Source organism: Bufo gargarizans, chromosome 4 (genome assembly GCF_014858855.1).
Source record: "Bufo gargarizans isolate SCDJY-AF-19 chromosome 4, ASM1485885v1, whole genome shotgun sequence".
NCBI classification, from domain to species: Eukaryota; Metazoa; Chordata; class Amphibia; order Anura; family Bufonidae; genus Bufo; species Bufo gargarizans.
Window position 1 is genome coordinate 439,614,913 of NC_058083.1, and position 27,667 is coordinate 439,642,579.

At 46.0% G+C, this 27,667-nt stretch overlaps 1 protein-coding gene across 1 annotated transcript; it reads left to right on the forward strand.

The window, feature by feature from the left end:
- Window positions 1-1,087: 1,087 nt before the first annotated feature.
- On the forward strand, window positions 1,088-26,459 carry LOC122934384 (cilia- and flagella-associated protein 36-like). Its single transcript, XM_044289802.1, has 10 exons — window positions 1,088-1,299; window positions 5,268-5,332; window positions 7,234-7,335; window positions 10,299-10,413; window positions 12,146-12,233; window positions 14,178-14,220; window positions 14,304-14,373; window positions 21,284-21,450; window positions 24,181-24,329; window positions 25,208-26,459. The coding sequence occupies exons 1-10, from the start codon at window positions 1,197-1,199 to the stop codon at window positions 25,221-25,223; spliced, it is 918 nt and encodes a 305-aa protein (XP_044145737.1). The 5' UTR covers window positions 1,088-1,196; the 3' UTR covers window positions 25,224-26,459.
- The last annotated feature ends 1,208 nt before the right edge of the window (window positions 26,460-27,667 follow it).

Here is a 27,667-nt window from a genome sequence, read left to right on the forward strand (position 1 = left end):
GCACCCCTCTCACTGACAGTCTCCCTGCAGTCTGCACCCCTCTCACTGACAGTCTCCCTGCAGTCTGCACCCTTCTCACTGACAGTCTGCACCCTTCTCACTGACAGTCTCCCTGCAGTCTGCACCCGTCTCACTGACAGTCTCCCTGCAGTCTGCACCCGTCTCACTGACAGTCTCCCTGCAGTCTGCACCCGTCTCACTGACAGTCTCCCTGCAGTCTGCACCCCTCTCACCAGTCTCCCTGCAGTCTGCACCCCTCTCACTGACTGTCTCCTTGCAGCCTGCACCCTTCTCACTGACTGTCTCCCTGCAGTCTGCACCCCCTCTCACTGACAGTCTGCACCCCTCTCACTGACGGTCTCCCTGCAGTCTGCACCCCTCTCACTGACGGTCTCCCTGCAGTCTGCACCCCTCTCACTGACAGTCTCCCTGCAGTCTGCACTCCTCTCACCAGTCTCCCTGCAGTCTGCACCCCTCTCACCAAACAGTCTCCCTGCAGTCTGCACCCTTCTCACTGACTGTCTCCTTGCAGCCTGCACCCTTCTCACTGACGGTCTCCCTGCAGTCTGCACCCCTCTCACTGACAGTCTCCCTGCAGTCTGCACCCCTCACTGACAGTCTCCCTGCAGTCTGCACCCCTCACTGACAGTCTCCCTGCAGTCTGCACCCCTCTCACTGACAGTCTCCCTGCAGTCTGCACCCCTCTCACTGACAGTCTCCCTGCAGTCTGCACCCCTCACTGACAGTCTCCCTGCAGTCTGCACCCCTCACTGACAGTCTCCCTGCAGTCTGCACCCCTCACTGACAGTCTCCCTGCAGTCTTCACCCCGCTGCTCCTGCGGTCTCACACTCCAACACCTCCTCAGGCCTCACATTATGCAGAGTGGGGGAGAACGGGAGCCGCCAGAGGTGCTCCACAGCACAGGGGCCATTTTCTCCAGAGAACTACATGCAGATGCCACACTCAGCTCTGCTACTCGTACAGGTGAGGACAGGTCTCACATGGAGTCACTAGGCAGAGACTGCAGGGGGCGCGTTCCCGGCAATGTTTGGTCCACGGCGGTGACGCCAGTCGCCATGGAGACGCCCCCGCCCTCAGCGCGCGCCCGGTCCCTCGCACTTCATCCGGGGTCCTGACTGCAGCGCCACAGCAAGAGGTAGAGGAGGAGTCCGGCGGGCCAGGCCCGGGGTGTGCAATGGCCGAAGACACGGAGTGGGTGCTGGAGAGCGTGCTGGCCTTCCTCGGCTGCCCCGCCTGGACCGTGCCCGTCAGCGGCTTCATAGAGCGCCAATGCTCAGGTACCGCAACGCGTCTTCCCGTCATGCTTTGCTGGCCTGTAATCTGTGTACAGCTGTGTGCAGTGATTGGTATGTGCCATTTCCGTGCTGATCACTAGGGGCGCACTGTCCTGCTGGGGTACATAGACCTAATAAAGGGGGCCGCTACCAGCCAGAGCCAAGAGCTGCTGCAGCCTCCAGGCCCATGTGTCACACGGAGGGGCAGCCGGGGGTCCCCCTAGAACTGGCCCCAAGTACAGTGGAAACCAGGCGTTTACATGGACTATAGAAAAAGACCCATAGGCAGGTTTTTCTCAATATCTGACATGAAATGAGAATAAACCTTTCCTGTTTTTGGTCAGTTAGGATTAACGTAACTATTATTATTTGTCAAATGCCGGAATAATGAGAGAGAGGATGTTTTACGGCATTTTTATTACTTTCTGCAATGTCAAAAGTTTACATGCACTAAGATCACTATGCCTTTAAAGCAGGCGGCCCTCCAGCTGTTGTAAAACTACAACTCCCACAATGCCCTGCTGTAGGCTGATACCTGTAGGCTTTTCGGGCATGCTGGGAGTTGTAGTTTTACAACAGCTGGAGGGCCGCAGTTTGAGGATGCCTGGCTTTAAACAGTTCTGGACTGCCCATATGATGATGTCATGGGTTTGGTGATTAGAGACACACCTGTGGATGTATTTAACCCTTTCACTACCAGCGCTGCGCAAGCATGACGTCATAGCCGGCAAGTCTCTGCTGTTTCAAACAGCAGAGACCTGCGGCTAATAATGCCGATCGCGGTAATTAAATGCTTTAGATGCCGTGATCAAGTGAGATCACGGCGCTTGAATGCGCAAGAACCCGGACTTAGTACTAAAGCCCCGTGCGGCCAATCGGGACTTCAGTACATGCGCTGAGTCTCCATGAAGAAATTCAGAGCATTAATGCTGCAATTCTTATTTTGGCCATCAGATGGCAGGCCAACATAAGAAATGAGCAAAATGCAAATACGTTTTTTAAATTCCTTTTATAGGTAAAAATGAAAAATTCTAAAATGTCATTTATTAGCCTTAAAATAATAAAAAAAAATTTTTTAAAAAGTAAAAAAAATATTAAAGTTTAAATCACACCCCTTTTCGTATAATGAAAAAAAAATATACTTAAATAACAATAAATATAAACATCCTGGGTATCTCCGCGACCGAAAACGCCCATAATATATAAAAAAAAAAAAAAAATAATCCAATACGGCGAATGGCGTAATGGAAAAAAGGGTCTAACTGGCCGATTTGCCATTTTTTCATTTCTTCTCTTACCCCAAAAAAATGAAATAAAATGTGATCCAAAAGTCATGCATACTCCAGAATGGTATCAATAGAAACTATGAATTGTCCCGCAAAAAATGAGCCCCTAAACATCTCAGTAGACATAAGTATGCCCCGCAAATTACGTGCATGCGCCGTCCATTTTAGTATTAGGCGCAGTGAGTGAAGGACGCTTGCCTGCTGCCGGCTTCACTGCGCCTGTGCCGAATACTAAACGGGACGGCGCGGGATTTGCGGGGCACGGGGGAGACCGAGGATGTCAATCACCTTTACAAGGGCGTGCCAAACGGGGAGAGGACGGAGCCTCTAGGTGCTGCAGCAACGCCCCACTAGCACCTAGAGGCTCATTTGCATATTATGAAAGTGATTATTTAGCGCGAACGGCGGCCGTCAGGGAGATATGTCATACAGTTATGTACTGCTGACATTAGCACGTCGCACAGCGATTTTTCTGATGGCAGAAACCCTCTAAATGCACCCCTGAAACACACAGCAAACAGACAACAAATATCAGGGGCTAGAAGGATTAAGCATCTTGGACTTCAGCATGCCTGATCAACCAAGCCCAGTATACAAGTTTGTATGGGGGGTTGTGAGCAATATCTGGGGCGCTGTATGGATACCTGAACACCTGGTGTCGAGCCCTCTTCGGGTCAAACTCATCCAGACGACTGATCATGGAGGACTTCTGGTCGCACGTTTAGATCGTGTCTATGGGAACGGGCGTTATACTGAATGCGGCTCCTGCGGGATGTTTGGCCTGGGAAGACTATTTACTTGTCCCTGTAGTGATTGTCCTCTGATTACTACTCCCATTGACCAAGACAAAAATCATCAATTGATACAGTATTGTAACAAAAATGGCTGTAACCACACCCGGCAATAGTCTCCCTAGAAATCATATTTTTTGTGGATGGATCTAAGATTTGGAGGAGGAAAATAAGAAAAAAATACTTTTAATCATTCTTTTAAGCTCCATCAGACCCTCATCAGATCCCCAAGCTCAATCAGACCTCGGATCGGCGGCCCCTTAAAAAATAGATAAATAAACTTGCCTTCGATAATGGAAGCGGTCATTAGCATTCGGACTATAAGACGCACTGCCACTTTTCCCTCACTTTTGGGGGGAAAGTGTGTCTTATAGTCTGAAAAGTGCAGTATTTACCACAAGTAAAATTATACAGACCAGTGCAGACTAGTAGTGTATGTGTGGCCCATATCAAAGAGGACCTGTCACCTCTCCTGACATGCCTGTTTTAGTAATTACTTGCATTCCCAATGTAATTATGGAGCATCTATTCTTATGATGTGCCATCCCTCTATGATTCCTGCTAGAACTTATGCATGAATTGCTAGCATTTTGCAGTTAAGGTCCAGATGGGTGTTACCAGTTGAGGGTTGTCTCCCTGCACAGTCTGGCAGCACTGATTGGATTTTGTTAGAGTCACAATGTGCAGGGACCTCCCCCCCCCAATAATAGAGGAATGACACATCATAGTCATGAGAATAGATTCTCCAGAATTACATTGGGAATGCAAGTAATTACTAAAGCAGGCATGTAGGGAGGCGCTACGTGCTGGTTTTAACCCGCAGTGTACAGTACCTGCACGGTGAATAAGATTTGACTAGTTTCACGTGCACTTTGCAAATTAAAAAAAATAAAAATTCTGTGCAGATTTTGAAAGCCGCACAGTGTCAATTTTTTTTTTCTGTGGATTTTTAGTGCAGACTTCACCATTTGCAATCTTAGGGCCCTGTTCACATGACCGTATGTGTGGTCCGCATCCGATCCACATTCTTATTTTTATTTTTTGTACTGCAGAGCCATAGGGGCTCTGTGTGCCGCCATCTAGGGTTCAGGCACATGATCTAGCTGAGGAGTGATGCACACTCACATTTCGGAGAAGAAAAGTCTTAAAACTATATGTTACGCATCGCTTCAGATTCTGGGACCCCTGCCAGTAGGGTCATGTCACAGTAGGGCCCCCTCATGCATTTCCCCAGTCCCTAGAGCAGGGATGGCCAACCTGAGGCTCTCCAGATGTTGCTAAACTACACTTCTCAGCATTCCCAGACTGCCTACAGCAGGGCATGGTGGGGGTTGTAGTTTTACAACAGCTGGAGAGCTGCAGGTTGGCCATGCCTGCCCATCCTCACCTCCATGCTCTCCTCCTCCTCCTCTGCTGGCAAGAAGCTGCTTAGGAGTAGCCTATTGTCAGGCTCTGCGCATGCCTTCCTGTGCCTGCGTCCCATGCAGTATTCCGGACAGCGCGGGCACAATCTGCTTTACCATGGCAATAGTCAGTCCTTGTAGTCCAAGTAGGGCAAGGGAGCGGTGTGATCTCGGTGCAGGATACCAGCCCTAGGCCAGACGTGCAGAAGGCTGTGGTGGTGTGCGGCCTTGCAATTAGTTTCAGCACTACATGGCGGCAGCTGTATAACATCATGCTTCTGATAGCCAACGTCCTCCCAAATGTGTATGAACCAAGGGCTCGTGCCCGTAGGCCCGGTCTTCCACATCAGGATGCACCAGTATTGTAAATGGTGGGTGGTTTTAGGTTTTGGCGATCTGTCCGTTTTGGCATAATGTTTCCGTATGTTCCTCTATCCACTAATATATTGTATGTATTTTCTAAGAAGACTTCCTGACGTTTCTGATTGCAGTGTTTGATGATGAAGAGGAGAATAAGCTGTCGTACACGGAGATTCACAATGAATACAAGATACTGGTAAATATATCATTGCCTCTTATCCAGTAGGAGTGGAGTATAGTTCAGGTTATTAGGAGCCTAGTTCAGGTTAAAGGGCATCTGTCAGCAGATTTGTACCTATGAGACTGTCTGACCTGTTACATGTGCGCTTGGCAGCTGAGGGCATCTGTGTTGGTCCCATGTTCATATGTGCCCATATTGCTGAGAAATATGATGTTTTAATATATGCAAATGAGCCTCTTAGAGCAACAGGGGCGTTGCTATTACACCTAGAGGCTCAGCTCTCTCTGCCAATGCCGCACCCTCTGCACTTTGACAGGGCCAGGCAGTGAAAGCATCATCACGCCTGCCTGGACCTGTCAATCAAAGTGCAGAGGGGGTTCACATAGTACAAGTACTAGTATAAGACCTGATGTAGATGTGACTTCTACTGTGCTATGCGCAGTAAAAAAAATAAAATAGTAAGAAACCTTCTCTGATGTCCAGTGTGGAAGGTCCTCTTGGGATTGTACGAAATCATAGGGATTATACTAGGGGTGCACCGAAATGAAAATTCTGGTCCGAAACCGAAACCGAAAATTCAGGATACCCCTTGACCGAAACCGAAACCGAAACTGCCTTTTTGCCCAAATACTTTTAAAAGACCCCCCACCCCATAACAGTGCCATCCACAGACCCCCCCCCCCCACCTCATAACAGTGCCATCCACAGACCCCCACCCACCCCATAACAGTGCCATCCACAGACCCCCACCCACCCCATAACAGTGCCATCCACAGACCCCCACCCACCCCATAACAGTGCCATCCACAGACCCCCACCCACCCCATAACAGTGCCATTCACAGACCCCCACCCCATAACAGTGCCATCCACAGCCCCCATTGTACAATTAATAGATTAATAGAAAATATTTCAAAATAGCGGGGAGGGACTGGGAGGAGGAGCTGGGGGCCGGTGCGTTCACTGTGCTCCGGCCCCCAGCTCCAGTAGTTATAAAATGTTGTACAATTAAAAGGCATTCTATTCATGAGGCCCCCTCTGCAGTATTACATTCAATACAGCCACATCATACTCACAGGGCTGTCATCTTAATGCTGGCCGGCCGGGCAGAGGAGCGGCAGCGTCACAACTGACGTCATGTGCCCGGCCTACTTTCTGAATGAAGGAGGCGGCGCAGGCATGTGACGTCAGTCGTGACGCTGCTATCGTCTGCCCGGCCGGCCAGCACAGCCCTGTGAGTAGGATGTGGCTGTATTGAATGTAATACTGCAGAGGGGAGCCAAATGAATAGAATGCTTATTAATTGTACAACATTTTATAACTACTGGAGCTGGGGGCCGGAGCACAGTGAACGCACCGGCCCCCAGCTCCTCCTCCCAGTCCCTCCCCGCTATTTCCGGCCGATATGTAAAAATATCGGCAGAAACAGATTAGGTGCATTCTCGGCCGATATTTTCGGCCGCCGAAATTTCGGTGCACCCCTAGATTATACTATAACTATATAGCACCTATCCGCAGTATAGGAGATAAATATCAGGTCACTGAGGGTCTGACTGCTGGGACCCCAGCGATGCTGAGAACAAGGGGTCCCGAGCCCACTCTAAATGGATCTGTAGGGGGCATGTTGGTCCACTGCTCCATTCTCTGCTGAGGAGCTGCCCTGTCCCATAGAAGTTCTCAGAATGGTGGGGGCCCCAGAGCTCGTACCCTACGCACTCTGATAGGAGATGGATATTAATGTACACATATTACTGAGCGGAGAACCTCGTGAGAGGGAAACAAGATCTGCCCCAACAACATCTGGTCTTGTGTTATTCCAGGTCACAAAGCAGATCGTTAGATCACGTCTTAGGACATATCATGTGTACCAACCATCTATGTCACCAACCTTTCTCTGAATTCCTTCAAATTCTGCAGGTGGAAAAGCTCATACATGAACATCTGAATGACATGGGGATTAGTGAGGAGCAGTTTCAACAAGCATGCTTATCCCCCCTTGCCAATTCACCAGACGTTAAGGTAACAGTGGGCTTAGACTTCTCTCCGGCATTTTATAAATGATATGTAATGTCTGCCTTTATACATCAAGGGTTTGACTTTCCGCATGATGCTGGATCTGTGAAGGGAAATGTACTTACCTGCTCCCTATCAGGTCCCGACCTGTCTTCACGGCACTTCCGGTCTGTGCGTGTTAACTTCCTGCACAGATGGGGTCACATGTGCCTCTGCTGCCAATGACTGGCCTCAGCAGTAAACTTGTCTCAAGGGGCATGTCACTGCTGGGTCACGTCACCGCTGAGGCCTGTCATTGGTATAACTCGGTGCACAGGAGTGGTGCTGACCAAGCGCATAGAAACACTATCACCCCATGTGTTTTAGAGGGAGGAGGGTATACTACAGAAAGTGGAATGGAGGTTTATTGTGACCAACAATTAAAGGGGTTGGCCACTTTTTGGTTACTGGTGACCAATGTGTATATGGCCTTTACTAATATACCCTTTGTTAATTTTGTGTGCCATGTGCTATACTTCATAAGTCATGTCCCCTTCTTGGACAGACCTTCTGTGCTGTCCGCATAGAGGTTCTGTCCATAAGATGGGCGCTGATGGAGGGTCTTGTGACCAGACACATCGCACAGCCGCCTCCATTCAAACACACTTCCCCAGCTCTAAACTCCACACAGTGTAGATGGCAGGTGCAGTGAATTGGAATGGAGGAGACTGAGGGATTTGCCTGGTCACATGACCCTCCATCAGCAGCCATTGTATGGACAGGACCTCTGAGTGGACAGCACAAAAGACTTGGCCAACAAAGGGACATGGCTTATGAAATAAAACGAAAATGATGCAGAATTTCAAGAAAGTCTATATAAGAAAGTGTCATATAGTCATTTTACTTACACATTGGTCAACAGTGACCAGAAAGTGGCCAGCCCCTTTAAGGTGACGCAAGCTGTAGAGACTGCACATGCCAGGAGCCGTGTGGAAAGGAGTTTTTGTTTCCTTTTATTTTTTCAGCTCCAGAACTTTTCTTTTCTTTTGCTTGTGTACAGATCCTAGTGGTTTATGAGATTATCTTCCTTTTTACACAGACGTGCCCATCCGCTCCAGAGTGACCTGAAATGGCCGGCAGGATCTGCATTTGTTAATTTTGCCACAGGCGTGGCCCATTGCAGGCTAATGGCTGACATGTGACAATCCAGAATAAAAGCTGTAGCATACAGTCAAATCTGGATGGTGTTTTTTAGTTTTTGTTTTTTTTGTCCAATCCCATTCACGTGCATTGCACATGTTCTTAAGTTGCGTATTTTGTTTAGTTCAGATTCTGCAGTGAATCCCCAGCAAATTCTCTACGTGGCACATTGCCTAACCATACTTTCCTGTTAGGCCAACTACAAGTCCGAGCATGAACGCTAACAAAACAAAATTCCACCCTAACAAAGCCAGATTTGAAAGTTTAAAGAGTAACTAAACTTTGATTTAATTTTATTTATTTTTTTATTTAAAAAAAAGATGCCCCAAATATCCTAAAAATATATATTTTTTTACTTTGTTAGGGTACTTTCACACTAGCGTTTTTCTTTTGCGGCTCCGAGTTCCGTCACAGGGACTCAATACCGGGAAAAAATCAGTTTCATCCCCCTGCATTCTAAACGGAGAGAAATCCGTTCAGGAGGTCTTCAGTTCAGTCACTGAACAGCGTTTTAGACGGAGGAAATACCGCAGCATGCTGCGGTATTATCTCCGTCCAAAATTCTGGATCAGTTGCCGGAATGCCGGCATTAATTTACATTGAAATGTATTAGTGCCGGATTAAAAATACCGCAATGCCGGATCCGTCCTTCCTGTCTGCGCATGCGCAGACTGGTAAAAATGTAAGAAAAATATATCCTTTCTTGCAATGCGGATCCGGATCAGTCTACAAATGTCCGTTTGCATGCAGATTGCCAGTTACGGCTACTCTGCCGCAAGTGTAAAAGTAGACTTAATTAACAGATTTTGCCTTTATACTAAAGATATTGACACCCAAAGTCCTGATTTCTACTGCGCTTTAAATTCACTATATTCGCACATCCGTAGTACGGATTCCTTGCACTGTTGCGGGCAGGAGCACACACTGTGCCCCCTGATCTTGGCTGAAGACTTACATAGCACATCAAAACCCTGTGCTGATGTGCTATGCCAGGGTTAGCTGAGCGGAGTGGGGTTCAGCTGAAAGTCCTGTATGTGAGCTTTTAGCAGAGTGGAGCGGGCACGGGCAGGATCCCGATCTGTACAGGGTTCTGATGTGCTATGCCAGGGTATTTGGGACTTTAAATAAGGCTACACCCTTATTATTGTTATTCCCTTCCTCCATTATAATAGCAGAACAACAAAAATAACTGCAGTGCCAAATCCATGGCATACCGGGCACCAAGAGTTCTTGCGGGGCCCCATTGTAGCGGGGTCCATCAGGTTTTACTGGACATTGTAGCCACTCGCTAATAGATGACTAATCTGTAGGTGCTTATAAATAAGATAACCCATCTACTAACGTATTTGTGCATGGGTGCTGGTGGCATGTATTTGGTACCAACAATGTAATGGTCACCAACAATACAGCCTTTTCAGTCATCCTCAGTAACTTGGTTATAAATTCTCTGGTTACCTGTTCTTTTATAAAAAAAAATTCCAGCCTCATGACATTGGCAGCATATTTTGTTTCCGGTCATGACAAGGTAACATATACCGTGTATCCTCTTGCCGTAAATCTTTCCGGACGCTCTTTGAGGGATAACCTAGATTAGGTGATAATACAATTGTAATCCTCCTATTGACCTTAGGTGGGTTAATCTACGTGGAGATCTGAGTGCCGTTGCTTTCTGAACTGCCATAAACTAAGCTTTAATTGATGTGGCAGGGAATTAACAGAGAATAGATGTAACCTTTCATTTTCTCGATATTTTATGAGATGAATCTCAGTTGTGTTGTCTTCATTTGTAGATGATCTTGCAATCTGTGGTCGCTGTAGAAGATTTTGCGGTCTTTAAAGAAATGATGCTGCAGAAGAACATAGAGCTTCAGTTGCAAGCAATCCAGATCATCCAGCAAAATAACGGTAATACATGGAGATTTCCGCCAACTATTTGGCCTTTTTTTTTTTTTTTTTTTTTTTTTTTTCTTCACTTTAGATATGCAGTTGCAAGAAAAAGTATGTGAACCCTTTAGAATGATATGGATTTCTGCACAAATTGGTCATAAAATGTGATCTGATCTTCATCTAAGTCACAACAATAGACAATCACAGTCTGCTTAAACTAATAACACACAAAGCATTAAATGTTACCATGTTTTTATTGAACACACCATGTAAACATTCACAGTGCAGGTGGAAAAAGTATGTGAACCCCAAGACTAATGACATCTCCAAGAGCTAATTGGAGTAAGATGTCAGCCAACTGGAGTCCAATCAATGAGATAAGATTGGAGGTGTAGGTTACAGCTGCCCTGCCCTGTAAAAAACACACACCAGTTCTGGGTTTGCTTTTCACAAGAAGCATTGCCTGATGTGATTGATGCCTCGCACAAAAGAGCTCTCAGAAGACCTGTAATTAAGAATTGTTGACTTGCATAAAGCTGAAAAGGGTTATAAAAGTATCTACAAAAGCCTTGCTGTTCATCAGTCCGCGGTAAGACAAATTGTCTATAAATGGAGAAAGTTCAGCACTGCTGCTACTCTCCCTAGGAGTGGCCGTCCTGTAAAGATGACTGCAAGAGCACAACACAGACTATTCAATGAGGTGAAGAAGAATCCTGGAGTGTCAGCTAAAGACTTGCAAAAGTCTCTGGCATATGCTAACATCCCTGTTAGCGAATCTACGATACGTAAACACTAAACAAGAATGGATTTTATGGGAGGATACCACAGAGGTAGCCACTGCTGTCCCAAAAAAACATTGCTGCATGTTTACAGTTTGCACAAGAGCACCTGGATGTTCCACAGCAGTACTGGCAAAATATTCTGTGGACAGACGAAACCAAAGTTGAGTTTGGAAGAAACACACAACACTATGTGTGGAGAAAAAGAGCCACAGCACACCAACATCAAAACCTCATCCCAACTGTGAAGTATGGTGGTGGGGGCATCATGGTTGGGTTCTGCTTTGCTGCGTCAGGGCCTGGACGGATTGCTATCATCGAAGGAAAAATGAATTCCCAAGTTTATCAAGACATTTTGCAGGAGAACTTAAGGCCATCTGACCACCAGCTGAAGCTCAACAGAAGACGGGTGTTGCAACAGGTCAACGACCCAAAGTATAGAAGTGAATCATCAACAGAATGGCTTAAACAGAAGAAAATACGCCTTCTGGAGTGGCCCAGTCAGAGTCCTGACCTCAACCTGATTGAGATGCTGTGGCATAACCTCAAGAAAACGATTCACACCAGACATCCCAAGAATATTGCTGAACTGAAACAGTTCTGTAAAGAGGAATGGTCAATAATTACTCCTGACCGTTGTGCACGTCTGATCTGCAACTACAGGAAAAGTTTGGTGGAAGTTATTGCTGCCAAAGGAGGTTCAACCAGTTATTAAATCCAAGGGTTCACATACTTTTTCTACCTGCGCTGTGAATGTTTACATGGTGTGTTTAATAAAAACATAGTAACATTTAATTCTTTGTGTGTTATTAGATTAAGCAGACTGTGATTGTCTATTGTTGTGACCTAGATGAAGATCAGATCACATTTTATGACAAATTTGTGCAGAAATCCATATCATTCCAAAGGGTTCACATACTTTTTCTTGCAACTATAGTTTTCAGTTGGAGAATTTTTTTTTTTGCCTATAGGTGACCTTCCAGAATGCCTGAAAAATGGTGCCGATTTTATTTCAGACCTTGAACAACAGGAAATAAAAATGATCTCTGAAGCTTTAAGGTAAATAGTCAAGATCTTGTCTGTTCTACTATAAATCTATATTGGCTTGGATGATTGGCACTGAGGTATAATGGTGTGCCTACAGATACGGAACAGGGGTCATACATTACAGCTTGGTGCGGTTAAAGTAATAAAACTCCTCCAGCCATTGCACACATAATCTGGCCATACACATCACATTAACGGCTCATGCACCCGAACGTGTACCGGCCGTGCCCATATTGCAGGTCGGAACATACAGAGCAGAAGGCCACAGAAGCACTACGGCGCGTTTTCGTGGCATTTCGGTCCGTGCCTCAGGAAAAGCATAGAACATGCTTTTTGTTTTTCTGTGCGGACAGATCGTGCCTCCATTCAAGTTGAATGGGTCTGCATCTATCAGCACAGGCCACACGGACGGTGCCCATGCTTTGGGGACCGCACGGGCAGCACACGTTCGTGTGCTTGAGCCCTAATTTGGCTGAACACACTGATTTTTGGCTGGCCTAGTTGACGATCTAATGTGTATGGGTGATTCCCAAGTCTCCCCAACATGGCAGATCATTGAGGAGAAAAGGTTTGGGCAGGATTTCAACATGACTGATCCTTTTGCTGTCGGGAAGATAAGCCACCACTATAGGTGTCTGGCAGCAGCTTAACTCCATTGTCCCTATTGATAACACGTAGCGATGATAGCCTTTGGCTAGCATTAAAGGCTATGGACACCTCTTTAATAGTTTTTTTGTTTTTTTTCATGATTGCTTTCTACTCCTTTTTGGGCTATAATTTTCTCTGCACAGATGTCAGTCTCTGTATTTGCAGAGTAGCGTTCTTTGTTCACGGTGAGTCCCATCAGATATAGAAGCTCTGACTGTTTGTGTAGCCATTTTCAGCCAATAAACTCTTATTTAAGCTAAATTAAAATTAGTTGGATAAGAATTGAGCTATAGTGAGTGTTTATGAGCTGTCAGGAATTCAGAGGTGAGTGCTACACAAGATCTGGACTCATTGTGAACAGAGAGACTGTCTCTCTGCAAATACAGAGACTGACATCTGTGCAGAGAAAAGAGCTGAACATTTTTAATAAATACCAATTAAAAAAATGATGTGTAGAGTAAAATGAAATAATAAAACAATTTCTCCCAGAGTTGATCATAGCATTTCAATTTTAAGAGTATATTAGCCCTTCTATTGCTGCTTGTTGAATTTTGGGAGAAGCAGTAGTAGTGTAACTTATGAAAGGCTGCTTGGTTACATAAAGCGTTGGATGTGCATCGTCTTCATTTGCCATAGATGCCCCTTTTCTGAGTACAGGCTTGCCAGTATCGGTTAATATTGCTTGCAGGGAATTTTTCCCTTCGTTAGTCTAAGGCCCCATTCACATAACCGTATTTCTTGTCTGCATCTGGTCCGCATCCATTCATTTCAGTGAGTCCGCCCAAAATCTGGACAACACACCAAAGAGATAGAACAAGTCCATTTCGCAGACAAGAATAAGTATTTTTACAATAAATCCGCAAATTAACAGATTTAACATGGACGTCACACTGATGTCATCCGTATTTTTTGTGGATTTGTGTTTTGCGGACTGTAGAATACATACGGTCGTGTGAATGCACCCTTAAAAAGTGCCAAGTCAGATGATTAAATGACCATGGATTAAGAGCTGCTTGTACTTTTGGCTCTCCCATAAGGGCCCTGTTGTGCTAGCTGGAAATGGTGTGTACTGATGTAGTAACCCCCTCTATACAGCTTGTACTATATGGATACAGAACCATGCATTGGGTACAAATTTGGACTTGGGATAAAGTAGCTTATTGAAATTAGCAGTGCCCTTTAGGAGAGTCACATATTTTATTAGTCAGGCAGTATATCGTGTACGGTAATGATCAGTAAAATGCTCGCTGATCAGCCAGACGGCAGAATTCTCCTTCAGTTATAGAAGATATGCTTGTATTTTTCTAGGATATCAAAGGAGGAATATGAACAGGAACAGCTGCGCAGAAAGGTTGGAAAATTACTATAATTTTTAGGTGCCCTTTCTGGACACATCGGATATTTTTGTAACTTTTATCTCCTTTTGTTTTCTAGGAAAAAAGTGAAGCTAATGTACATAAAAATTTCCCCAAAACGTCTTCACAAGAGAAAGTGACCACTCCAGGTAATGGTAGGACAGTATTATGTAGGTAACCGGTATATATTTTCTTTCAAGCTGTGTTCACATTTGCAGTGGAGGTTCCAGCAAAAAAAGTTGAATGTCATTATAGTAAAATGGGGTCCTATGGTGTCAGTAACATGCTGGATCCAGATATTCTTCCAGGTTTTTGGGGTTTTTTTTCACGCCAGAATAGAAACTGAATATGCGCTGCAGATGTGAACATAGCCCAACAGAATTCTCTGTGATCACTGCAGTTTTCCTGTTGCTTATTTCCTCTCGCGTCTAAAAAAAATAACTTACTGTACTGTATAGTTGGGATAGTCTGAGAGACAAATGTAAGATATAATGGTGTCAGTAGTTGAATTCTGTTCATATCTAGTGTTTTCCATTTAACCCAGAAAAAAACTAATCTGTTGCGGATCAGTCACAGCAGACATCAGCAGGGCTCGATGGACTCCATAGACATACAGTGGGATCTGTCAGTTTCTGCTGAGCCGTCTTCTGTTTTGATGGGAAAAATATGGCTTCATGCAGTGCTATTTTTCCCCTTAACCACCTAACTGTGGCAAAAGTACCTCACTGTTCTGCTGGAGCTGAGTTTGGGTGGAAGGGGGGAGTGTTGCTTTTGGTGCTGATGGCTCTCTCTAGGAGCATGTTTGAAAGCTGGCATTCCAGGCTTTCATACAAGACCAAAATGACAGCATTAGCCCAGGATAAGAAGGAGATATCACTGTTAGAAATCAATTCGGAAATAATTGCGGGTAAAACCTGCTTTTACTTTTACTTTCACTTTCAGCTAGCTGCATCCTGATTTCTAACAGTGATATCTCCCCATGTAGCGAAGATATTGCTGTCATTCTGGTATTGTTTAAAAGCTTGGAATGCCAGCCCATACTGTATTTCTAGCTGCTACAAAATCAGAGATACGAGCAGTTGAAGCAGCCTCCTTAAGCTGCCTCCTGATGTACTGCTGTAATTAGATAATAATACTTGTGTAATGAAAATGTCTCCTGTACAGCACTCTTGAATCATACAGCAATGGGACGGCACTGTCCAACAAACAGACCTTTCTCACTGATGGCTTTGTGCTGCATCTCCTCACTCCCCCCTCCCTTCTTCTCAAATGGTTACAGAAGGGAGTGTAACACATTATCTTGTCCCACTTATTCTGTACAAATTATCTTTTACTTTCTAACACTGCTATTGCTTAGCATAGCATTAGCTGCATGCCTGTGTACATCTAGTGTCATGCTGACTGACAGTTTTATCAGTTGCTGTTGAGTTCCAAGAGGTAAAACTGTACAGTAAGTGGCATTATCGACGGTCCCTAAAGTTCCACAGAGCTCAGATGAAGCACAGGCCGTATGACTTCTATACCTGTCCAAAGTTATTTGATAAACAACTCTGCATAGCGGCAAATTTTTTTTTTTTTTTTTAGGTATGGTCCGTTGAGGATATCCATATCTGTCCCAGAGCAAAAAATATCAGCCAAATTGGTTCAAATGATAAAAAAATCTCTCCAAAAACAATTTGTTGTCAAACACAAGTCTACCAACAAATATCAGATGATCCAATAACATCTGACTATTTAGGTCATTTTTTTATGGAACGCAAAAAGAAGCCAATTTTATTTTTATTTTTTAAGTTCGTACACTTCAGTTGTTGTAACTAACCCATTTCATTAAATAACTGGCAAAAAGCTAGATCCATTTTGTTAAGAACTAATATTTTGACTCAAACAAAAAAAAAAGTATTTTAATCAGATGATACAGGCCCAAACGCCCAGACCCCCACCAATCAAAACCTTTGATATGTCATTATGACAAATCAAAGATTATTATTATAATTTTTTATTTTTTATGGGTACACTTTAAATGATTTGCCCTAAACTAAAATCCATGCTGAGTTCAGCAAGTTAATTTGTACAATAACTGAATAGAGCGGTTGTCGGTCACATTTAGAATAATTTATCTTGGTTAAAGGGGTATACTCTGTTTTTTACTAGCGTTATTTACGGGCTCCATTCCTGTCCCTGTGCAGATGTACGAAATATATAGACTTGCTTGCAGTAACTGCCTATATTGTGGCATAAATATGTAATTTTTTTTCTTAAAGGGGCTGGCCTACAAATAAAGATGGCCTTGCCATTCGCCCGGCGGTCGTTTTGTGGCGAAGTTTGCTCGTTCGCTGTTCGCCAAACGGGCGAACATATGGAGCTATTCACGCCCACCATATTCTTTTACATGGACATGCTCCCTACCTTATAAATGAACCCGATCTGGCCGCCATTTTACATTCAGTCTTTTGCCAGTGTAGAGAGAGGTTGCTGTGTGGTGCAGGGACAGGCTGTTAGGGAAACAAATCACTAGCTAATAGGGCCACAAAAGTCCTTTTAAGGACTGGTATAGGTGTGACTTACTGAGGGGTGTAATATGCTTATAATATACTTTCTAACATAGAAAGTATATTATAATGCATTTGTATTGTGCAGCAGTTGTGTGCGGTTCTGCTGTGATACTGCAGCTACACAGAGTGCCAAACACTATTGGAACCAATAATTTCTACTGGTGTGATTAATTAACCAGTTGCCCCCCCAAAAATACTGATTGAAGCAGGGGTGTTATATACCAAATATATACTTTCTATATAGGGCATTTAGGTAGTTCAGCATTTGTCAGCGGTTTTGCTGCGTTACCGCATCTAGACAGAGTGAAAAACACTATTTGAAGAAATAATTTTTACTGGTGTGATTAACCAGTTGCCCCCCCAACCCCCCCACCCCAAAAAAAAAACTGACTGAGGCAGGGGTGTGATATAACTTTTTTTTCACAAATACTGCTCTTCTATAGAAACTTTTGTCACAGGGTCATTTTGAAAATGACAGGCAGAGGAAGAGGCAGGCCATTCCACAGGGGTCGGGCAGGTGCACCAGGCCGCAGCCTAAGTGGGAAGTTGCAGAAGGTGCGTGCGATTACGTCAAAGGACGCACCAGACTTGGTTGAGTGGCTCACTAAGCCTTCCGCTTCTGCACCCTCCTCATCCTCTCTATCTGCACCCTCTTCACTCTCTGCTGTGTGCACCCCCCAAAGACACCGCCACCATATCCCCTCAGAGGAATTATTTTCCCATCCATTACAAGAACTTACCAATGCGCAGCCATTATTGGCATCGGATCAGGAAGAGGAGGTATCAACGGTCGCCACCCAGCAGTCTGACGACAGTACCCAGATCAGCCCAAGGAGGGTGGTCCCCGCTGTTGCAGCCTACTCCGAGATCTCTGTCAGTTGTGGTGAAGGTGACGAATCCAATGATGACGTGCCATGCTGTTCTGCGTCTGTTGTGCCTGGAAGCCAAGAGCCACACCGGTCCTGCACTTTCAGCTTTGCGGTCACAGGCCGATCAGTGGCTAACCCCGCTCAATTTGACAGTTGGTAAAGTGGTGTGCGACAACGGTGCCAATCTGCTGAGCGCGCTGAAACAGGGCAAAATGACATGGCACACGTCCAGAACTTAGTCGTGCAGCGATTCGTTGCCAAATACCCCGGGGTCCACTTCCAGGGTGTCTTGCGGCAGGCCAGGAAAATCTGTGGCCATTTTAGAAGATCTTATACGGCCATGGCTAGCCTTGCTGACATTCAGCGGCGACACCACCTGCCCGTCAGACGTCTGATTTGTGACTCCACCTTGTATATGCTTTATGGGCTGCTCCAGCAGAAACGTGCAGTTAACGACTACCTGTACGAACTCTGCGGCAGGACAGGTTCTGGGGAGATAGTGTGTGTTTTTTTTTTTGTTTTTTTTTTCACCGCGCCAGTGGCTGCTCATGCGCGACGCATGCAGACTTCTGCGGCCATTTGATGAGATCGCCAAACTGGTCAGTCGCAGCCAGGGAGCCATCTGTGACATCGTACCTTACGCCTACTTTCTGGAGCGTGCATTGCGTTGTGTCATTGATCAAGCTGTCGAGGAGCAGGAGCAGGAAGATGAGGAGGAGCAAGAAGATCATGCTTTAAATGTTTCTGGGATCCCTGGTGTTGTCCGTGGCTGGGGGGAGAACACGGACGACATTATCCTGGATGATGAGCAGGAGCCAGGCTACTCCACCGCTTCCAGTTTAGTGCAAATGGGGGCCTTCATGCTCCAGTGTTTGAAGAGGGACCCCCGTATAAAAAGCATAAAGGGCAAGGACCAGTACTGGGTGGCAGCGTACTTAGACCCCCGATACAAACACAATATGGCGGAAATGTTATCACCATCACAGAGGGCTGTCAGAATGCAGCACTTCCAGGCCTTGCTTCGAGAAATGCTGCATTCTGCTTTTGAGGACGTTGGCAGAGGAATTTCCACTCACAGAGAAACAGTTGCGGGTACCAATCCAGCAGCTCATGCAAGAAGAGGGCGGTTTGAAGATGTGTTGGTCACTTCGGATATGAGATCATTCTTGCAGCCAACCCATCGACAGCCGTCCTCCGGATCCAGCCTCGGGGAACACCTAGACCGACAGGTGTCAGACTACATCGGGTTAACGGCCGATGTGGACGCTCTGAGAACAGATGAACCCCTGGACTACTGGGTGTGCAGGCTTGACCTGTGGCCAGAGCTGGCACAATTTGCCATAGAACTGTTGGCTTGCCCCTCGTCCAGTGTCCTGTGCGAAAGCACGTTCAGCGCGGCAGGGGGGATTGTGACCGATAAGCGCACTCGCCTAGCTCACGACACTGTGGACTACCTCACAGTCATGGATCTCTGAGGAATTCAACACATGTGACAAGTCGACCACGTTTGATTGAATTTCCTCATGACAGCCCACAAATATCCGCCACCACCCAGAACAGATCATGGGGCCTGTACTGGCCGACAGTTTTATTTTTATCCTGTGACTGCCTAATGTACCTCCAGCCCCAGAATCCAAAGTCAGGTGAATGCCTATTTATGTAGGTGTATGAAACGCATTCACAATAAGGACCTTCTAATATCACAGGGTCATGTGACTGCCCCTCAACCTGTACTGTGCCCCCTTATACCCTGCATTGTGCCCTCTTACCACACCCTGTGCAGTCCCCCTAGTCATTCCCTGTACTGTGCCCTCTTATACTCCTTTTATCCCTTGATGGTGTGACTGTGTTATCCGGTCAATGTATGGCGGTGGTATCCAATATCTGGATGGCCATAACTGTTTCCCTTTCTCTGCCCACGCCATCCTTTTTTAGACCTGGCATGAGCGGGAAAAATATGCAGATTGCGGGGCTAAGCACCTAACATAGACGTATTTCTATATAATAAATGATCACCTAATTGTATTATCATTCGGGGGTAGGGCTAATATCTTTAAATTATATAGATTCTAGTGTATTATACTTTGCCCTGTATTTCCCAGTAGAAAATGATCCTTGGGAAACACAGTCCTCATCCCTGACCACCAGGACCAGTTAGTGCTCTCAGTACATGGCGGCCTCCCCTCTCTGCTCCGCTGGGTACTGGTGCTTATTCTGACACTAGGGCTGGGTTCACATCCTATTTTTGCCATCCATTTAATGCATACTAAAAATGTATGCGTTAACAGATGCCTCAGCCTGATGCCGTACAGAGGCGTCCGTTCACCATACAGTTCTATGGTAGAAGAAAAATTAACGTTAACGTATGCATTTTTTTTTTAATAGACTCTGCAGGATACAAAAACGTGGAGTGCTGCACATTTGTATACATCAAACCGATAGGAAATAAAAAATTTCTAGGCTCCAGCAGGGCACATTTTTGAGAGTTTCCCTTTTAAGATGCAGAAAAATGGCCCCTGATTTAAAATAAATATTTTTTGTGGTATATCACTGTCCATGTTGTGGGACTATTTGTGTAGTTCTAGTAACTGTTTGCTGGCTGCAAATATGACCTAAAGGTTTTTCAGGTTCGCCTGCCATTAAAGGGACTAGGGCCCACCGTGAACTTGCGGTTCGCGAACATTTGATCGCGTTCGCGAGCCGTCCCGGCCGATGTTCATCCATCACTACCCACACACATTTATTGCCTATCCACAGAATGCGTGATAATTGTATGATTGCTGGTAGTCCGACCACTAGGGCCCCCATTGATCATGAAAATGGGGGTCTTGTGTTCCCTGTTTGAAAGGAGCAATGTCATACATGCATGATGCTGCTCCATTAAATTTGTACAGGGGTCAGTGCTTGGCTGTTTGTTAGTCCCGTAGATTTAGAATTATGCTGTATTGTGCATGTGTGACCGCTGCTATTTTGAAATTGGGAACCCAGACCCCCATTCTTATGACCTTGTGGACAGGTAACAAATGTTGTGTGTGTGGGCCAACCTCCTTAACTTCGAGAAAGAAACCTAGCAGCGGGATTAGCCTCCTATTACATGACAAATTATTGGCAACTATAGAGCATATTCCAAAATTCTCTTACATTTGTATTATTTTTGTCTGTGAAGTGTTTGATTTGAACTTAAAGGGTTTTTTGAGATCTTTATACTGATGACCTATCCCCTGGACAGGTCATCAGTATCTGATTGGTGAGGGTCCGACACCCAGGACCCCTGCTGATCAGTTGTTTGAGAAGGCATCGGTGCTCCTGTGAGCGCCGCAGCCTTCTCTCAGCTTTTCCTAGGCCAAGTGACGACACGTTTGTGTCACGTGGCCTAGAAGAAACTCAGCCCCATTTCAAGTAAATGGGGTTGAGCACGATACCAAACACAGCCGCTGTGCTATGTACAGTGTGATGCTCACAGGAGTGCTAGAGCCTTCTCAAAACAGCTGATCGGCAGATGACCTAGCCACAGGATAGGTCATCAGTATAAAAATCTTGGAAAACCCTTTTAATTAAACATGCAATTTTTAGGTTTGATATTTTTACGTTTTCAGTGTCACTTGTACTATGTGCTCATTGTTCATTGTTCTCCTTAGCCCGTGAACAAGTCAAACCTCTTCAAACCATCAAGCCGTCCTTGAAAGAGGAGGAACTTCCATACAGACAACTGTCTGCAAGATTGAAAGAGCTTAGTAGCACAGAAGCTGCTGAGGCCTGGATGGAGCAAGCCAGGAAAGAAGCAGGCATACAGGGCGCTTTAACTGTAAGTGCTTTGCTTTTTTTGTTGTTGCTTTTTGTCATAAGGATTTCTCTTCCGTTCATTGGGGGACACCGGCTTGACCATAGGTATAGCTGCTGCCACTAGGAGGCAGACACTAAGCACAAAAGTGTGAGCTCCTCCCCACAGCTTACCCTTCCTACATGGACTAAGCTAAAACAGTTTGTGCAAAAGCAGTAGGAGAAGCAAGAAAAAACCTGTAAAACCAACAATGAACAAACCCAGAACCAGGCAGGCCACAAAGAGGCCTGTAAAAAGAGAGATTGGGTGGGATCTGTGTTACCCCAATGTACGGAAGAGAAACAGATTTTACGGTGAGTACAAAAATCTATTTTTCTCATCCGTATCATTGGGAGACCCAGGCTTGACCATGGGACGTTACAGAGCAGTCCCAAGGGTGGGTCATAAATAAAGAAGCCCTCCAGCCAATCAGAGAACCGCTGTCTGCAAAACTTTACGTCCCAGAGAAGAAAGACGACCAGGTAGCCACCCTGCATATCTGAAGAGCCGAAGCTCCGTGATGCACTGCCCAAGAGGCCCCTACTGCCCGAGCAGAATGAGCAGTAACTCGGAAAGGGTGGGGCCCGGTCACTGTTGCGGTACACTTCCACAATGGCCAAAATAATCCATCGAGAAATGGAAGCTTTGGACGCAGCCAGCCCTCGTCTCGGCCCCTCTTGAATGACGAAAAGGGAATCTGTCTGAGACCGATAGCTGCGAATGGCCCTCACCAAATCCCAGAGTGTGAAGTGACTGCTGGCGAGGATGTGACTGGGCAGGACAAAAGGAAGGTAGAATGATCTCTTCATTGGGATGGAATGCCAACACAACCTTCGGAAGGAAGGACTGAACAGGGCGAAGTACTACTTTTGTCCTGATTGAGGATCAGGAAGGGCGAGCGGCAGGAAAGAGCTGCGAGTTCCGACACCCTACAGGTGGAAGTGTTTGCCACTAAAAAGGCCACCTTGTAGGACAGGAAGCGAAGGGACACCTGCTGCAAAGGCTCAAATGGGGGCGCATTGTGCGCAATGCTCTGCAGAAAGGTCCGAACCGCAGAAAGTCAAGTCAAGTTCCGCTGAAATAGAATGGAAAGAGCCGAAACTTGTTCCTTGGGGGAACTGAGAGCCAGCCCCAAGTCCATGCCCGACTGCAGAAAGGACAAGAGTCGCGGCAGCGAGAAACTAATAGGGGACAGCTGGTGGCTTTTGCACCAGCTAAAGTAGGACTTCCAGGTCCGATGATCGATCCGGGACGATGACTGTTTCCTGGCATGAATCATGATCTGGACAAAAGCATCCGAGAAACCCAGAGCCCTTAGTACGTCGGCTTCATCAGTCATGCTGTTAAATGTAGAGATCTTAAATTTGGGTGGTAGATCGGTCTCTGCGACAAGAGGAGGGAGACTAGGGATGCGTGCCACACTCGGCGTGGCCAGTCCGGGGCCACGAGAATGACAGGCAGACCTTCAGACCTGATTTTCCAGAGAAGACACGGAATGAGAGGAAGAGGGTGGAACACGTAAGGAAAACGTGAACTGACTCTACGGAATCACAAAAGCGTTGTACGCCAGGCCCAGGGGATCCTTGGACCACGCAACGAAGTTCTAAACCTTGTGGTTGAAGCGAGAGGCCATGAGATCCATGTCCGGCCGACCCCCACCGCTCGCAGATCGCTAGAAACCTGCGGGGGAAGAGCCCATTCGCCATGATCGAGACACTCCCGGCTGAGAAAGTCGGCGATCCAGTTGTCAACGCTGGGGATGTGAACTGCCGACAGTGCCGGGACATGGTTCTCCGACCAGCTGAGAATCTGCGCTGTTTCTGCCATGGCTGCCAGGCTCCGGGTGCCGCCCTGGTGGTTGAGGTAGGCCGACGCCGTGGACTTGTCTGACTGAACCCAAACCGTACGTCCCCGGAGGTGGTCGTCCAGTGAAGCAGAGAGAGACAAATCGCCCTCAACTCCAGAATGTTGATGGGAAGGGAGCGTTCCTCGTGGGTCCACGTGCTCTGAATGGAGAGATTTTCCAATACTCTAAACCCCCATCCCCGGAGGCTGGCGTCTGTTGTCAACACCGTCCAGCGGAGGGGAAGGAAAGAGCGGCCCGACCTCTCAACCACCACCTGAGGGCCGGGCGGGTCGGAGCAGGGAGGCGTACAAGCCGATCCAGGGGGGCCTTGGGGACCAAGAGAATACTCACCCTTCTGGCATTCTCTGATCCCCTGGCTCCCGCGGGTCACCACCTTCGTTGTGCTGCTCCTTTGGGGAGGGTTGCTACACCAGTAACAGCGGGGACTTAGCGTTGGCCGGACTTGGTGACCCGAAAGCTGGTGGGATACAGAGGCTTTGGGAACCTCTGGTCCTCCTTTTCTTCTGGAGACTGGGAATTAGTCTTCTAGACTCCCCTCTCCTGGGTAGGAACGCAGGCAGCAACGGCTGCCTGCAGCCCAGCTAAAAGAAAGAAAAAGAGAAAAATAAATAAAAAAATCAGCAGAGGTCTGCCTCCTACGGACACTAAGCTAAAACTGTGTTAGCTTAGTCCCTGTAGGAAGGGTACAGCTTTGTGTCTGCCTCCTAGTGGCAGCAGCTATACCCATGGTCAAGCCTGTGTCCCCTAATGATACGGATGAGGAAAGAAGCTTCCGCTCGATATTGACTTAATTGTCTATTGGAGATTTTATCAAAATAAATATAAAGCATGCAAAATTTTCTCCGCAGAGCTTGTCGCAGGCAGAGAAGGAACAACTCCAAGAACGTGCAGAATATCTCAGGCAAAAAAGAGCAGAACTTTTAGCACGGAAAGGGGAATCTAAGAAGGGAACCCAAAATACTGAGCAGAGCAAAGAAATGCATCCTCCCCGAATCAGGTAACCTGCTGGTAATGGTAGTTATCAAAGGAAAACCTGTTAACTCCAACTGCCTGTTCTCTGGCCTCAGGCTCTTCAGTGACACTTCATTCTTACACATGTGACTACTGAGTCCATTGATCGGCTGCAGCACTTTTTCTGACCAGGAAATGGTCCCTGTTAGTTCCGGTCAGTCTCTAAATAGATACATATCAGATAAAAAAAAAAAATAAGGAATATGCTAAAAAGCAAATTGATAGCTTAACATCTGATAAACGCAGCAGTCCCTTAGATAAAGGCACAGACGGTATCATGTGTACCCAGTGCTTCCTCCTTACAGTTAGTTGAATACAGTGTGGCTACAAAGCCATGTTGCTCAAAGGCTCGGGATCTTTCTCTTCTGTCCTTCAGACGTCCCTGAGTTACCCCTGCCTACAAGCAGAGCACCTGTTCCGACATTGGCGACCCAACTTCTCGTCCTTTCAGTCTCTATAGCAGGGATCGGCAACCTTCGGCACTCCAGCTGTTGTGAAACTACAACTCCAGCATGCTCTTTCCACTTGTGTGGGAGTTTAGAGAGCAGCGAAGCAAGTGTGCATGATGGGAGATGTAGTTTCACAACACCTGGAGTGCTGGAGGTTGCTGACCCCTGCTCTATAGAGACCTTGCATAGAACACTATATCTCAGAATGTCGCAGTCCATTTCCCCAAATAATAATAAATGGTTCTTCGGGCAGATAGATGCAGGATAGATGCTGGCACCTCCAATGTTAAGGCCTCTTTAATGCTGTTCATCTATTTGAACAGCAAAGGCCTTGTGTGCGTGAGAATCAGTTCCAGGGACAGAACTTCTATCTTTAGGAGCTCTTAAACTTTGTCTACTTTTTATATGTTTACAGCAGCAAAAGCAGATGACTGAAGAAGAACTGAAGAACTTACAGAAAAGAAAGCAACTTGCAGAAAAGCTTAAAGAGGAAGTAATTCACAAGTGAAACGTCGCCCTCTGCTTTGCTTATTCTTCCATTCAATAGATTGCCAAAGCTTTCCGTATACACATTGTTAGCCTTAAGGTGTTGTACCAAGTTTAAAAGTTACTCCCTTTCCACAGGATAGGGGATAAATATCTCATTGGTAGGCTTCTAGGACCCCACAGAACCTGAAATTGAATGGCAGGCAGGTTGATTATGCATGTGCTGACGCTCCATTCATTTTCTGAGACTGCTGGAGATAGCCAAGTGTTTGGACACCCACCGATCAGCCAATGAAGGGATAACTTTTAAACTTGGCACAACCCCTTTACAAATACTTTGTTCTAGCCTCTAAATACATTTACATTTGGAAAGAAATGGAGCTCATGATGACAGGGAAAAAAAACTGAGGCTGGAAAAAAAAAGGCTGTTCCACATGCAGACATTTACAGCTTATCCATACCATTAATGTGTGATAGGTAGGGGCCCCACCTCCAGGGAGAATCCACATTCCATAAGGCCCCCCTCTTCATTTGGTCTCCTATACAGCCTAGTGCCAGATGCCTCTCTTTCCTGTCCCCAATGGCCCCCAACATATGGGTCCCCTGACCTCTGTTAGGCCTCTACCTATCAGACATTTATGGCCTAGCCTGTCCTAAATATAGTGAGAAAATATTTTTAAAATTACATTTTTGCTAATAAACTATGAAAAATGCCTTATTTTCTTTTCTATGGAATAGACCAGGGATGCTCAACCTGCGGCCCTCCAGCTGTTGAATACCTACAACTCCCACCATGCCCCGCTGTAGGTTGTCTGGGCATTATAGTTTTGCAACAGCTGGAGGGTCGCAGGTTGGGCATCCCTGGAATAGACAAATGTTGCCAAAACATGGAAGTGCACTTAATAGGAGTTAATGGACGTGATCTCCTCTTGAAAGTAACGTTGGCATTAGTTTGTCTGCTAAAACCATCTCATCATTACTCAACCACAGAGTTGCAATTTGCTTGCTGTTCACCACAGTCTCTCTCCCTATGACAACTCTTCCACCTGTCAAGATTGTATGGATCCAAATTCATATCCTGCTTAGTGTTAAGACGGTTGGTACTTGCTGGCCAGTTATTACATTGTAGTGAATAGGTCAATGTGAAGCATTAAAAACCACCTGCAAAATCTGTGACTGTAGCAGAAGTTTAGGTGTGACTTTGTATAGTGGTGGAGCTTTTGTCAGACCACCACCACCATTATGTGTATGAATGGAACTGCTGAACTGCATTGTGGTACATGGAGGTGTGTCAGTTAGAATCCAGCATTTTTATTGAAATCCACAATAAAGCCCAGCACCAAGACAAAGTGCACTATATGACAGATTTCAGGCATCCACGTCGCCACTAATGTTAGTGATTGGCCAGTCTTTATCATAAAGTGTGTATTTAAAGAGCATCTGTCAGTAGATTTGTACCTATAAAACTGGCTGACCTCTTGCATGTTCGCTTGGCAGCTGAAGGCATCTCTGTTGGTCCCATGGTCATATGTGCCCTCATTGCTGAGAAAAATGATGTTTTATATGCAAATGAGCCTCTAGGAGCAACGGGCTCAGCTTTCTCTGCAACTGCACCGCCACTCCTGCATAACTGAAACGGGACGGATCCGTTATGCAGGCCATAGACTTCTATTGTGATGGAATGAATAACAATGCCTATAAAGGCATTCCGTTATGCCTTCCGTCATAGAATTGCGTTATGGTCCGTGGTAACGGAATCCATAACGCAATTCTGCTTTTACCACCAAACGAAACGTGAACGAATTTCATAACATGAAATTCGCTCATCTCTAGTACGGACGAGAAAATTTTGCGCTCTCTACTTATTAGGTCACTAAAACAGTAAACTAAGTAAATAAATTATATTCCAAAAATGAATTATGACCCATTTAGAATATCTTAAAGAGGACCTGTGATCAATTCTGATCAATCCAAAAAAGTTAGTTTATATATTCTGGTTGGCCATGCTCCCCATCTATGAATATGCAGCCCCTGTTCTTCAGTAAAGTCCCCTGAGATTTTTGGCACCGCACATGTCAATCGGAAGTGACTAGCCACAGAGATGTAGGTTGTAGGTTTCTCTCTGCTGTGACAGTCTCCATCACACAGCCTCCTGATGCGGGGAGATCTTGCAACTTCTCGTGAGACCGCGCTGTACCATAGCTTCCGGTGGGACAGTGTCTCACTCAGACCGGCGTAAAATGTAGTGAGAGAGAAGAGCCCAACCACCACACTCTTTTGTCAGAAATTATATATATAAAATCAGGTCCTCTTAAACAAAAAAAAATAAAATGTTAGTTAGGCCCCATGCACACTGCCGTGTTTCACAGCCGTGTGCGGGCCGTGGAAA